This window comes from Suricata suricatta, chromosome 9, assembly GCF_006229205.1.
Source record: "Suricata suricatta isolate VVHF042 chromosome 9, meerkat_22Aug2017_6uvM2_HiC, whole genome shotgun sequence".
NCBI classification, from domain to species: domain Eukaryota; kingdom Metazoa; phylum Chordata; class Mammalia; order Carnivora; family Herpestidae; genus Suricata; species Suricata suricatta.
In genome coordinates, this window is record NC_043708.1 from 39,262,780 (window position 1) to 39,275,743 (window position 12,964).

Genomic DNA, 12,964 nt, shown 5'->3' on the forward strand with positions numbered 1-12,964 from the left:
TAATTTTAAAAAAGAAAATGCTTCAAAATAAAAAAGGCTTTGATTCTAGAGACTAGACATTTTTTTTTATACCCCAAGTTCAATGATTTCACCAGTAGCCCTACTGAGCAACTGTATAATGCTGTGTATCATACAGAGAGGTTACAGAAAAGTTACAACAAGAGTTGGCATATAGTAGTCTGTGGCTGTATCAGATGCTACCATAGCAGAAAACTATACCCTTCTAGCTCCAGCCAGTATGTGCAAATTTAAAAATATGTATTTTTGGATTACAAAACAATTTATAATATTTAATAGTGCAAAGTAAAAGAAGTTTGATAATGTTCCAATAACTCATAGAAAGCATATACATACACCCAATGAATTCATGTCTTTATTGCGTATTGCTTTTTTAAAAAAAAATGTACAATCTTGTAACACATACAACATCTTTTTTCTTGGTACTGTAACAACAGTCTTGCACCTAAAGACTAAGTGGCTCCAACTACTAAGCTAATAAGATACAAGACATATAATTAAGTTTACAAATTATAATGCTTTCTTTTTGGCATTAATTTAAAAAAACAAACAAAAAACTTTAAAATACACACCCAAGAGAGAAAAGTGGCTACTTACACCAGCACCAATCTAAAAAGTAGATTTTTTTTTTCAACAATGGCACATGGAATTACCTGCACAAAGCTTTTGGGGAAAGAAACCAAACATGGAAATGGCAAAGGAGGCCTACCAGGATGGCCGTATCAAAGTGAGGATGATTACCAAGGGCAAGAGGGACATGCTACATGAACTTGCTCCTTTATGTGACACTCCGTCCACTTGTCCATTCCTTAAACTGTAAAACAAAGCCATTTTCAAAATACAGTTCCAAAATTGAGCCAGACCAAATTCCTCCTGCTATAAATAGAAAAGATAGAGGCACTTTAGTTAAGGAATAGACACATCCATCATCATATCCCATTCCTAAGCTCCAAGCCTTTTGTAGCAAAGTCTGTCTGCACCTCTAACTGGGTGTATCTGCAGACCTTGGTGATAGGGGTTGGGGGACACAAGTCTTGCTGTGTGTTTATGACTGTATTATGTGCTAGAGTCCTTTACTTCCATAAAATGTGTAGAAAGTCTCTAAGTTCGAATGAAGGGGGGAAAAATGTAAAACCACTGCTCTTGACAATTCTTTGAGCACTATTTCACAGCTTTCACACAGTGCAGGGCCTTGCCATCTGCACTAAGCATTATAGTTTATACAAATTATTTTTAAATAGCATGATTCCTGTACAGCGCCTATTGGTATTCTATTCACCCCTTTATCCCCATTAGAACGTAAGCTCCATGGGGGCAGGGACTTTGTCTTGCTTATCACTGTAGCCCTACTAAGCCTGGCACATAGTAGGTGTTTAATAAATATTTGTTAAGTTGACTGAAAAACTCAATTCAGTGAGTAAATACCTGCACTTGTTTTAGTGCAACAGGACAAACTACTCTCTCCACAGGAAACCCAACCACAACAGGATTGATAGAAAGAAAAGAGAGAATCTTAGCTGCCTCCCCCCCCACTACAAATAAATAAAGCAAAGCTAAAACAAAACAAAACAAAAAAGTAACAGTCCTCTTTATATATAATTTAAGGATATTAAGAGTTGGTAGGTTAATGGTAAGCATCTATATTTTATTTTCTAATGTTCATTGTTTTTATTCATTTCTCCCTGAGAGCTTTATCTTTTGGACTGAAATTTTACAGGTAGCTTTACTGACACACAATTTAAAATGACAACATATAAATGACAAACCACTTCAAACATACTTAGAGATAAATAGATCTTGGCATCTCTGTTGGTGGTATTGGCATTTTGTGCATTCGCTAAGTATCCTTTAGTCCAGACCCATATTGACAGAAGATGCACCTTGTCCTACAAAATAGAAAATACAAAAAAAGAAAAAAAAGGCACCCCATAAAAAAATTTAAATAATTTCTTTTTTATCCCTTCAGAGAATTCCTTCTTTTAGGTCTTGGGTGGGAAGTTTTATTTCTAAAGTTTATATATCTACATTGTTAGAACAACAAGCACATTCTGGTGATCTTGTTCTTTACAAGAGCATGAACTGCATGTAGATAAATAGTGTTCTTTTCAAAAGCCATGTAAAGAAATCTTCAAGAGCGCTTGGCAGAGAACTTGATGAAATTAGAAAACAAAATTGATGCCCGAGTTTTAAATATCTAAAAAAGAGTCTGATTAACATTCTACATAATTCAGATTGTGTCCAAGATGTTCCCAATAAACATTTATAGCTTGCACCCCCACACACCAATGTCAGAAATCCTAAGCTGGTCCTATCAATTACTGATGCGATACACCAGCATCACATCGTCAACTATCAAAAACCATTTTAAATCTATATTTTTCCGACACCAGTTTCCCCAATGAAAATAATTTCTAAGTATACCAAGCTTGGAAACCATAAAATATTTCTCAAGCCTTTTTTGATCTTTTTTTTTCTTTTTCTTTTCTTTCTTTCTTTCTTCTTTTTTTTTTTTACTCTAGGGAATGTCTCTGTCATCTCTTTCAGGAGATAGTATTGTGCTTCTGAACAGCCATGGTGTTCAGGGGAAGAAAATGAGCCATATTCGGTACAAATGCATACACGAAGGGTTTCTGAGCACATACATTAACATAGAGTTTTGTTTTTAACCATACATATAGGTCTCCAGACAACACTCAGACTTCTATATACATTTTTTAATATATATGTACACATACATTTACATACACACACATTCACGCATTCACTCACAGATGAAGAAATTGCCACTGTTTGGATTGCAAGGCAGTGTAATGAAAAGTTCTAGTCACTTCAAAGGGCTGCTAATGAGCTTTCTAAAAAAGTATCCAAGGAAAATTAGAAATTAAGTTTTGTGACAGGTCTCTCTCGGCTGCTGTCCGTCATCTGGTTTGTAATACGCTTGCGGTTCCGTTTCAGTTTAGAAAGGTCTTTGTCAAACACTTCTCCTGAACGTAAGGCTGAAACCAGGTCATCGAACTCTCCACCTTCTTCACTATTCTCTTTTGCTTTTCTCATTTTACGTTCCCTTTCACGCTGTTCTTTGAGCTGCAAATAGAAAGCAACCTCTTAGAGAAGTGTCAAAATGCCGTGCTTTGCTTTCAGTGGAGAAGAGGCCTATGAAATATAGCGATGCTTCAGCCCCATCAGCCCACGTGCATCTATGGCTGCTAAGCCCCTTGGATGGCATGAGAGAGAGGTAATTGGGACAATGAATAATGAAGAAAAACGACCACTACTCTGTGATTAGCACTCACCATCGAGAATGTAGGTAAACCTCATGATATTCCAGTTCAAACAAGAGTAGTCAAGGCAATTCACATTTCTAACGGTGGAACCAGAAAGGTATCACTATTAAACAGACCCCAGATCATGTTCTCTTTGATGGCACAGAGACACTAAAACAAACGCTCATTAGGCCCCTCTCCTTACATCAAAGGCTTAGCTTGAATTTCCTGTGGGTGCCTGGGGCCTGCTCCTTACAAGTTACTACTATTAAAACCCGAAGTATACATGCGATCTTAGAAAATTTAGATGAGATAAACAAATGGGAGAAAACAATCCTTAATCCTACTGTTAAGAGATAACAGGAGGGAACCTTTTGAGGGCATAGCCCACCACCATCATTCATCCTTATTAAAACTACCTTATTAAAGAAAAAAAAGACTTCATGTAGAAATGCCTTTGTAAGCTTTTTTGTATCATTAGATGTTTTTTTTAAGTTTGTTATCTATTTTGCGAGAGACAGCGTGCGCTGGGGAGGCAGAGAGAGGGGGATAAGGAACACAGGCAGGCCCTGGCCCGGCGGCGCCAAGCCCAGCCAGGTGCTCAAACGCACCAACTGCGAGATCATGACCGGAGCCGGAACCACGGGTTAACAACCACTTAGTCAACTGACTTAGGTGCCTCTACGAAATGTTCTTTGAAAACATGACTTTTACAGACTGCATAAATATTCTATGATGTAGCTGTTATGTAATTTTAAAACTACTGCCTGGTTAGTAAACATTCAGGTTGTTTCCAGGTTCAACTACTGTAAACACCACTATTCTCTCTGTGCAAATTTATGGTTATTTCTCTGGAATAATGTCTAAGAAACAGAACTCCAGATCAGAGGATGTGGAGATATTTTTTCAGGCTTGGATATACACCGCCAGATTGCCCAAGAGGAAGGTACACCGATTTAAGCTTCTAGGAGCATAGATGCCCTCCCTCCTGCTGGCACATCAGAGTGTGACCGACCAGCCAAGGGGCTGCAGCCCTGGAACTTCCAGGCGTTGGAAACGGCCGGTTTCACCGTTTTCTTACCTGGGCCTCCATGCGAGCGCGGCGTTCCTCCTCCTCCTTCTTCTTTCTCATGTTTTCATTCTCTTGTTTGGCTTCTGACACAGCTTGAAGGAATTGATCAAAAATGCCAAAGAACTCATCCGGCTGGATTTTGCCGGCCTCTTCCCCAAAGTGTTTCACTGCTTTAGTAAACTGAAAACAAGGTTTTAAGAAGTTCAGTGTTCTGAGAGAATTCTGTGATCAAATAGAAATCTCTCTAGAAGGAGTGAAGCTCAAATAGAGTCAACTATAACTTGCTGGATTTTAGGGAGCCTGTATTTACCTTTGGCTACTGAACAAGCCTATCAATCATTCCTAAAGTAAAAAAAAAAAAAAAATTCAATACTTCTCAACTTTTGAGACCATTTATTCTTTTCCACCTCATTTCAGCCTAACACCAATGATTACCTACTATGACTTTTTATTAACTAAACAGTAGTAAAAACAAGAAAGCAAAATATCATAGGGCAGAGCACTCAAGACATGAAACTAATAGCAAACTCAGCAGGGGTAGGGAACCCTGTACTTTTAACTTTTCTTTGAAGTAGTTTAATGTCATTTATTGGTGCCATATGGGTAATATAAAACACAAATGGGATCCAGTGCTTCTTAGGCTGCTAGTGTTGTGATATTTCCTGGGTCCCAATTAGAAAACAACTGGCTCTGGGATCATTAATGCAACCCCCACTCTATGACTGAGAATACAATTTTCTTCCAAATCCTTTGTTTTACAAGCCCTTTCAATGCAAATCCTCTTAAAACACCCAAAGTGAAAAATATTAAGGGACAATTTAAAAAAATTAATACAAATATATGGATATAGTAAGAAAATAGTATTCCCAGTCTTTTCAGATGTATGTATGTATGTATGTATTATCCCAAGCAGCTCTGCACTGACAGAGGGGCTCGAACTCATAAACCGTGAGACCATGATCTGAGCTGAAACCAAGAGTTGGATGCCTAACCGACTGAGCCACCCAGGCACCTCAAGATCATTCTTTTCTTTAATTTTCTCCTCTTTCTCTTTCCTTTCTTCCTTCCTTCCCTCCTTCCCTTTTCTTCCTGGACTGGTGAATGTGTCAGTTTATTTAATATTTTAATTCTTTAAATTGATGTACACTTAATATACCGTGTTATATTAGTTTCAGGTATACAATGCAATGACTCAACAATTGCACACAGTAGTCAGTGCTCATGAGGAAAAGCGCAGTCCGCATCTGTCGCGAAACAGTATTATTCCCTATGCTGTGTGCTCTTCTGGTTTTACTTCTTCTGGCAGTTATCTCCGAAGTCAAGATCACATGCTTTCAGGAATCTTAGCGGTATTATGACTATCTATATAATGTTCATGCCAGTCACACTGTTTGCTGGAGGTTTTCTTCCCTCCGTAAGGATCTGATGCTGTTACTCCTAAGCGACTAACGATGGTGTTTACAGATTCAGAGTCAAACGAATTCTTAATCCCTAGGCCTAATCAACTACTTAACATTGTCCAGATCTTTCATTTTCTTCAGTTAGCCTATGAAGTGTTTATGCACTGCCTCCAACCCACGAATTTCTAATTGCTATTTTTCTTGCATTACTTGCCTTAATTATATTTTGTCTGGTACTTTGGTAATATTATTCCCTCAAGAAAATCTTTTCAGTATTTTCAGTATTTACTCTATTTTCTTTTTCCCTAGTTTTCATGAAATATAATTGACATCTAGCACTGCATAAAAGTAAGGCGTATAGCATAACAACTTGACTTCCATGTGTCGTGAAATGATGACCACAGTATGTTAACATCCGTTACCTCATACACACACACAGAAGGGTCTACTCAACAAGTTTCAAAATGAGCACGCAGCAGGGTTAACTATAGTCACCACTATGTACATTATCGCAGCCCCTATGTTCATCGATCTTATCACTGGAAGTTTGTACCTTCTGACCACCTTCCTCCAATTCCCCCTCAACATTTATTCTGAGATAAAACTATGAAGTTATAGATGTGTGTGTGCATGACATTTTGTAACTGTTATTTCACATCTTTAGATGTATAATAAAAATGTACCTTTACCATTTTTCTCTTCACAGAGTTCTCAATGTTTTACTTATTTGGACATATTCTACTAGACATCAGAGTTCTTTGGGGAAAAACACATTGTTCACATGACACACAGAGCTCTAGCCTGCCTTCATGGCTTTATAAGCTAATTTCTAAAAGTTCTGGCATGAACAAAATGGCATTAGACAGCCTACAACTGAGTTTCTAAAATGCTCAAGTTCATGCACTTCAAGCCATCCTGAATGATCTTTTTATCTAGGAATTCTAGTGATGATGAAGTCATGTGTATTTTAGTCTTAGAAATCTGAAGGAAACTAGTCCCGGACTGAAGTTCCCACACTAAATGTTTTTTTTTTAAAAAGTAGGTTGTGCGTAAGCATGTGTTTTTACATCAAAAATTAACTGTAGAGTTGATTCTTATAAAAATGCTATAGTCCTTAATGAAGTAGATTCTGTACTGCCTGGTTTGGAGGGGGAGTAGGGAGGGGTCCCTTCCCTCCTGTACAGGAGGCATACATAAGTCACGGGTGGGGACTATCACAGTGGAGGTTGCTGGCATCAATCATGGGACTTTTAATAGGAGTCATCTCTGAACATATATTATCTTTCCGTTTATTTAATAATGTTGGAGGTCCGGGTTTACTGTTGAGACTAGCTAACGTATCCTAAGTTCAGTTTCCTTCTGAACTTTAAGCAGTTGTGTATATTTTTCATAAACAATCATCTTTATCTATTACTAAACAGGTGGCTACAGGGAATGACATCCATTACTCAAGTTTTTTTTTTTTTAATTTTTACATTTATTTTTTTGAGAGATAGATTGAGACAGTGTGAGCAGGGGAGGGTCAGAGAGAGAAGGAGACACACAATATGAAGCAGGCTCCAGGCTCTGAGCAAGCTGTCAGCACAGAGTCCGATGCGGGGCTCAAACCCACCAACCGTGAGATCATGACCTGAGCCGAAGTCGGAGGCTTAACCGACTGAGCCGCTCAGGCGCCCCACCATTACTCAAGTTTCAAAGGAAAGATCAAGTTAAAGCAAAAGAGCAGTGTGGCAACTGAGAGATGAGCAGTGGGGAAGAACTCAGCAGGGGGGTGCAGGGACTTGATATCACTTATTAACCATGAGAAGAGGGGATGAGAGAAAATGAGAAGATGTGTACATGTATATAAATGTGTACATATCTTTGAGGAGGAAATAATGAGTTAAGAAAATGAGAGAATGTGGACATGTATGTATTTTGGAAGAGGAAATAATGACAAGTTAAGGTCTTGGTTATTAGCCAACGAAAACTTTTCTATCAGAGGCAAACATAGCAAAACTCATAAAAAGCACTGTATTATTAAAACATATGCCTCTTGTAATGAGGCTGTGAATTAAAGTGTATCTCCTTTAATAAGTTCTGCTGGAGATTTCTAGATGGAATATCCTGCCCTAAGTCTCTATCTCAGGAGAGCATATAACTTACAGATACTGAGACACTTGGCCTTGGTCACCCCTGATCTCACATCTTATCCTGCCTCCTGTTTTCATAATCGACTCTTTTCTGGTTTCCAGGGGTTAAGGACTTTAATCCAATATCAACCAAGAGAAAACTGCAAAATATTTACTGGTTTTATACCATCCCCATACTTCAAGGTCTTGCTAACCTATGGGCAACATAAGTTAGACAAAATGGGGTGTGTTTCAACTCATCACAGTCCTAGATATGAAAATACAGAGTACCTGGAAGTATCAGCCCTGGCAAACAACACTCGGTATGCAAGGGGAAACTTACCAGGTCTTTAGCTTCTGCTAGAAGGTCTTCAACATCAGAGAAGCTGAAGCTGGCTACTGTGATGAACTGGCTGACAACAGACACAAATTTATCTCCGGGCTGTGGGGGCTGAGACTTCTGATATTCTAGCTCCTTTAGCACAGGAAACGGATAATGTCAAGGTGGGCAGATGCACATACACCGTGTCTAATTTCCCAAATTATATACCTCAAATTTAGTAAGTCAGACCGTTAAACACATCAAAACCTACTCCAAACCATTTGTGGTGTCCTAGCTCCCTCTGCCCCTCTGCCCACCATGCCAGAGCCATGGCCATGTACACATATGTTTGCCAACAGCAAGGTAGCCAATCGTTGGAGTACTTTCATCAGTGTGATTTTTTATTTTTATTTTTTCTTAATTTTAGAGAACACAAGCAGAGGGAAGGGACAGAGGGAGAGAGACAGAATCTTAAGCAGGCTCCACATTCAGCATGAAGCCTGATGCAAGGCTCGATCCTGTGACCCTGGGATCATGACTTGAACTGAGATATCAAGAGTTAGATGCTCAATTGACTGAGCCGCCCAGATGCCCTTGAGATTTCTAATACTAGTTTTAGGATATAAGCAGATTAGCACTGGGATACAGTTAATAGAAGATAAATAAAGAGAGCAATTTAGATTCAAAGGGTGTGTGACTGAAAGCAAGAGAATCTGATCTGTTGATACTCTGTGCTCCGAATTCTGGCTCCTTGATTTTTCCTTCTTTCCCTCTGGCTATATTGGCTCCATGATGATATCTGGGTCAGTGGAATTCCAACGGTCATGTTTGGCACCATAATTGTCTCCCATTTTCATTCCTGTCTATGCTATTTTGTTTTTGTGAACAGGCAGGTAGGAGTTACTAGTGTCTTGTTAGTTATCCATATTCTCCATTACCAGGGTGACGAGCACACAGATTATTCAAATTTAATTTTAGTAATTAATTTCAACCATTGCCAGATACACTTTCTTAATCCCACCCTCTCTGAGTGAGGGATTATTATTCTTATTGTACAGACACATACATTCAGGGGTGGAGGGATTAAGTTCTTGGCTCAAAGTCAAACAGCTGAAACATGAAAAAGCCAGAATTTGAAGTAAGATCTGTCTGATTCTGCAGTCTTAGTAACAACCATCCTGTGTACCAATGACTTAATCTGGACCTATTCTGTACCTGCTTTGGTGGAGGCACTACCAAGCAGGAGGGTAGAAGTCACAGGCTATGGGTTCTGATTCAGTTCCACTACTGATTTGGTTCTTGTCCATGACAAGGGGCCTGGGCCTCAGTTTCTTCACTTGTGAAAGGCAAGCAATATCCGTATCATCATGATAACCAAGGAAATAACAAGTAGAAACTTATAAAGTATGGAACTTGCTCTGATTGGAATAAATTGCTATAATTCTAGTACTTTGGCCTTGCAAGTGAACATGTATGTTATCTGAGGTAGAGATGTGAGACTAATTCATAAATGTATTATTCCATTTCATTCAAAGATAGAAGAATTCCATCTTTGACATCTTCAAGCAATATAATTGACTTGTGTTAAGCACAATCAGGATACATGAATATTTAGATAGGCCAAGGTCTGCCTCCCAGTATCTCCTTCCAGTGCTACATCCTGACATGTTGCTGCCAGGGGGAGGGGAAGGCTTCTGTAGCCCCTTTCCTATGAGAAGTGTTAGTGTACATGACCCAGGTGCTGGAGATTTTAGTAAAACTACCTTTAATGAACCCAAAACAAAACTTCCTTGCATCCCCCTCCCCCCTCCCCCCTCCATATCTGGCTCTGAATGAGGTTAGAAGCAAAGGTCAGAGCATCCATTATCAGGCTTTAGGGCTGTGATAACTACCACACTAGACTCAAGAAAGCCCTCCACTGGGAGGAAATGGCAACGAAGGGAGGGCTGTAAAACAAGCCTCCTCCCAAACTGCCCTTAGCCGGTTTGGCCTCTGAGATCTGAGGAGGACCGTCCTCAGTGTCTTGACCCATTGGGGTTGGCAGAAAAAGATTTCATTCAGTTCGTCTTCTTTCTTTTTGAAAGAGCATTCTCTCCACTCCACCACCATCCCCCTCCCCAAAGGGAAAAAGCATTACAGCTTCCAAATTATAAATAACAAAACAGGGAGAGATTAGATATTGTGACTTTAACTTTTGTTAGAGCTAGGTCTTCAAAGCAGTCAGCTTTTCAATGGCACAGTGTCACTATTCAAAAAGAAAGGAAGGAAGTCTTCATAGCATTGATGAATCACTACCTGAAAGCTACTTGGGAGCGGGGCACCTTGCTAAGCTGCTTGAACTGTAGTCTCCTTCGTCACGTGCCAGCCCGGAGCCAGGATCACGCTCCTGAGCAGCTTTCTTGTCCTGGCCCGCCTCCTCACTGGTGGCAGTGCCGTGTGGTACTCATGTGGCACTCTGCCCAGTCATGTTTAGGTGCACCGCCTCCTCCGCCTCCTGCAGGGTGGCCGGCTGCCCTTCCCTGGAGGCCTGGCCCAGGGAGTTTCACACACCAGGGACAACCTCACTCCTATGTACCTCAGTTTACCCCACCTTCCTTCTTTTTTTTAGAATGAAAAAATGTTTGTCAATTTATTATGAGGGAGAGATAGAGAGTGGGGTAGGGGCAGAGAGAGAGAGAGAGAGAGAGAGAATTCTAAGCAGGCTCTGTGCTGTCAGCACAGGGCCTGATGTGGGGCTTGAACTTACGAACCCTGAGATCATAACCTGAGCAGAAGTCAAGAGTTGGCAGCTTAACCGAATGAGCCACCCAGGTGCCCCTACCCCACCCTCCTTCTAGGCCACAGCTCAAAGTTCGTCTTTTCCAGAAGAGAAGATTTCTCTAATAAATGCCAGTCAGTCCACAAGCTTTGGACTACCCCCAGCCTACCCTTCCTCCTCAAGGCACCTTTGCAATCACTGAGCTCATCAGGATATGGCCACGCTGAGTAACTGTGAACGTTCGCCGGACTCACTGCTCTTGGCCATTGCAACACCCGGAGGGCAAGGATTTGGAATCATCATGACCCCTTGCCTGGAGAACAGACTGTAATCCCAAGTGTCTGCCCAATATTCCCCAAAGGACCAACTTCAACACGATAGAGGTGTTCCACTGCTCTACTGAGAATGAATATCACTTTTGTTTTTTTAATTTTTGGCAGGTCTTTCCTCATGTTTTCAGAACAATCCTTACAAATAGAATCACTGGTTTTATACTGACACATTTTCAAGGCTTTTGTTATAGTGTGGTAGTCTGCAAAATGGCCACCATTAACTTCTTCCCTCTCTTTATGAGCAAGCCACTCACTCATTAAAAGGTGATGTCTCCTTCCCTTATTCATTCTTTTTTTAATATAACTTATTGTCAAGTTGGCTAACATACAGTGTATACAGTGTGCTCTTGGTTTTGGGGGTAGATTCCCGTAATTCACTGCTGACATAAACACCCAGTGCTCATCCCATCAAGTGCCCTCCTCAGTGCCCATCACCCATTTTCTGAACATCACTTGTTAACAGAACACGGACACCGAGGGTATCCTTATCTAGCCAGACCCACTTTAGTGCGTCCTGCCTTACAGGTAGGAAATCGGTGGACCCTAGGTCTAGCTTCTCTCCGGTGACACGCTCCAGGGCGCCTGCAGCAGAGTCGCCAGGGTAACACAGTCTGCCTTTGCTTCCGCATTGCTATTCTTTTGCTTTTTTTGGTTTTTTTCTAAATCAAAAAATGTTATCCCGGGTAGACGACCATGCTGGACATCATCAGCACTAGAGGCAGCGGAGAGACTGGGAATTAGAAGAAGAAACACATACTCACCATCTCTACTGCTTTCAGGCCACTTCTCAAGGTACTTATTTCCTTGTCCAGCTCAGTCATGCTGTTGTAAATAGCAACTTTTTAGTAACCAACCTGTGACTTGTATGCATTAAATATATAATGGGCTTACATATCTCATGCTTGGAAGTTCACCCTCGTTTATTTTCAATGTTGAAAATTCCCTTCCATGCTCAGATCTCACAGAAAGATAAAATTTTAAACTTAAGGAGTTTAGATATGGTATTATGGTTTTTGTTTTCCACAGTCAGTAGGTATATTTTATAGATTAAACATAGCAGAAAAGAAAGGTCTCTCATCTATACAAATACAATTCATGTTTCAATTTCACAAAAATCTCACTTTAGCAAATTATCGTATGTGGAAATAAATATTTTGCCATACACACATGTAAAAGAAACCACCTTATCCACAATCATGCTCAGACTGTACTCTTCATCTTCAGGGCACTGCTTTTCACTAAAGCTTTGATAATATGAGTATTACAAGGTGATGGCTTAAATTTCAATCAACAAATTGTTTCTTCAAGTTGTACGAACTAGAGCTCCTGGTCTTCTTTTATAGAGAAAGTTTCCTGGATTTCTCCCATAAAACTTTTTTTTAAATTTTTTTAATGTTTTATTTATTTTTGATACAGAGAGAGACAGAGCACGAGAGGGGGAGGGGCAGAGAGAGAAGGACACACAGAACCGGAAGCAGGCTCCAGGCTCTGAGCAGGCTGTCAGCACAGAGCCCGACGCGGGGGTCAAACCCACGAATGTGAGATCTGACCTGAGCTGAAGCCGGAGGCTTAACCAACTGAGCCACCCAGGCGCCCCTCCTACAAAACTTTTTATCTGAAGGCTTTTAAACCTCAGAGATTATAACTGAAATCTCGTGAATAATTCAGGAGTAAGCAAATTCACCAAA

At 40.2% G+C, this 12,964-nt stretch overlaps 1 protein-coding gene across 2 annotated transcripts in view; it reads right to left on the reverse strand.

The window, feature by feature from the left end:
* Positions 1–2,492: 2,492 nt before the first annotated feature.
* DAAM1 (dishevelled associated activator of morphogenesis 1) overlaps positions 2,493–12,964 on the reverse strand; it is a 175,782-nt gene continuing 165,310 nt past the window's right edge. For both annotated transcript variants that reach the window (XM_029951671.1, XM_029951669.1), the window contains 4 exons: positions 12,038–12,098; positions 8,208–8,339; positions 4,363–4,533; positions 2,493–3,102 (listed from right to left, as the gene is read on the reverse strand). In XM_029951671.1, coding sequence (XP_029807531.1) covers positions 2,893–3,102; positions 4,363–4,533; positions 8,208–8,339; positions 12,038–12,098 — 574 coding nt within the window. In that variant the 3' untranslated portion in view covers positions 2,493–2,892. The remainder of the gene's footprint in view (positions 3,103–4,362; positions 4,534–8,207; positions 8,340–12,037; positions 12,099–12,964) is intronic.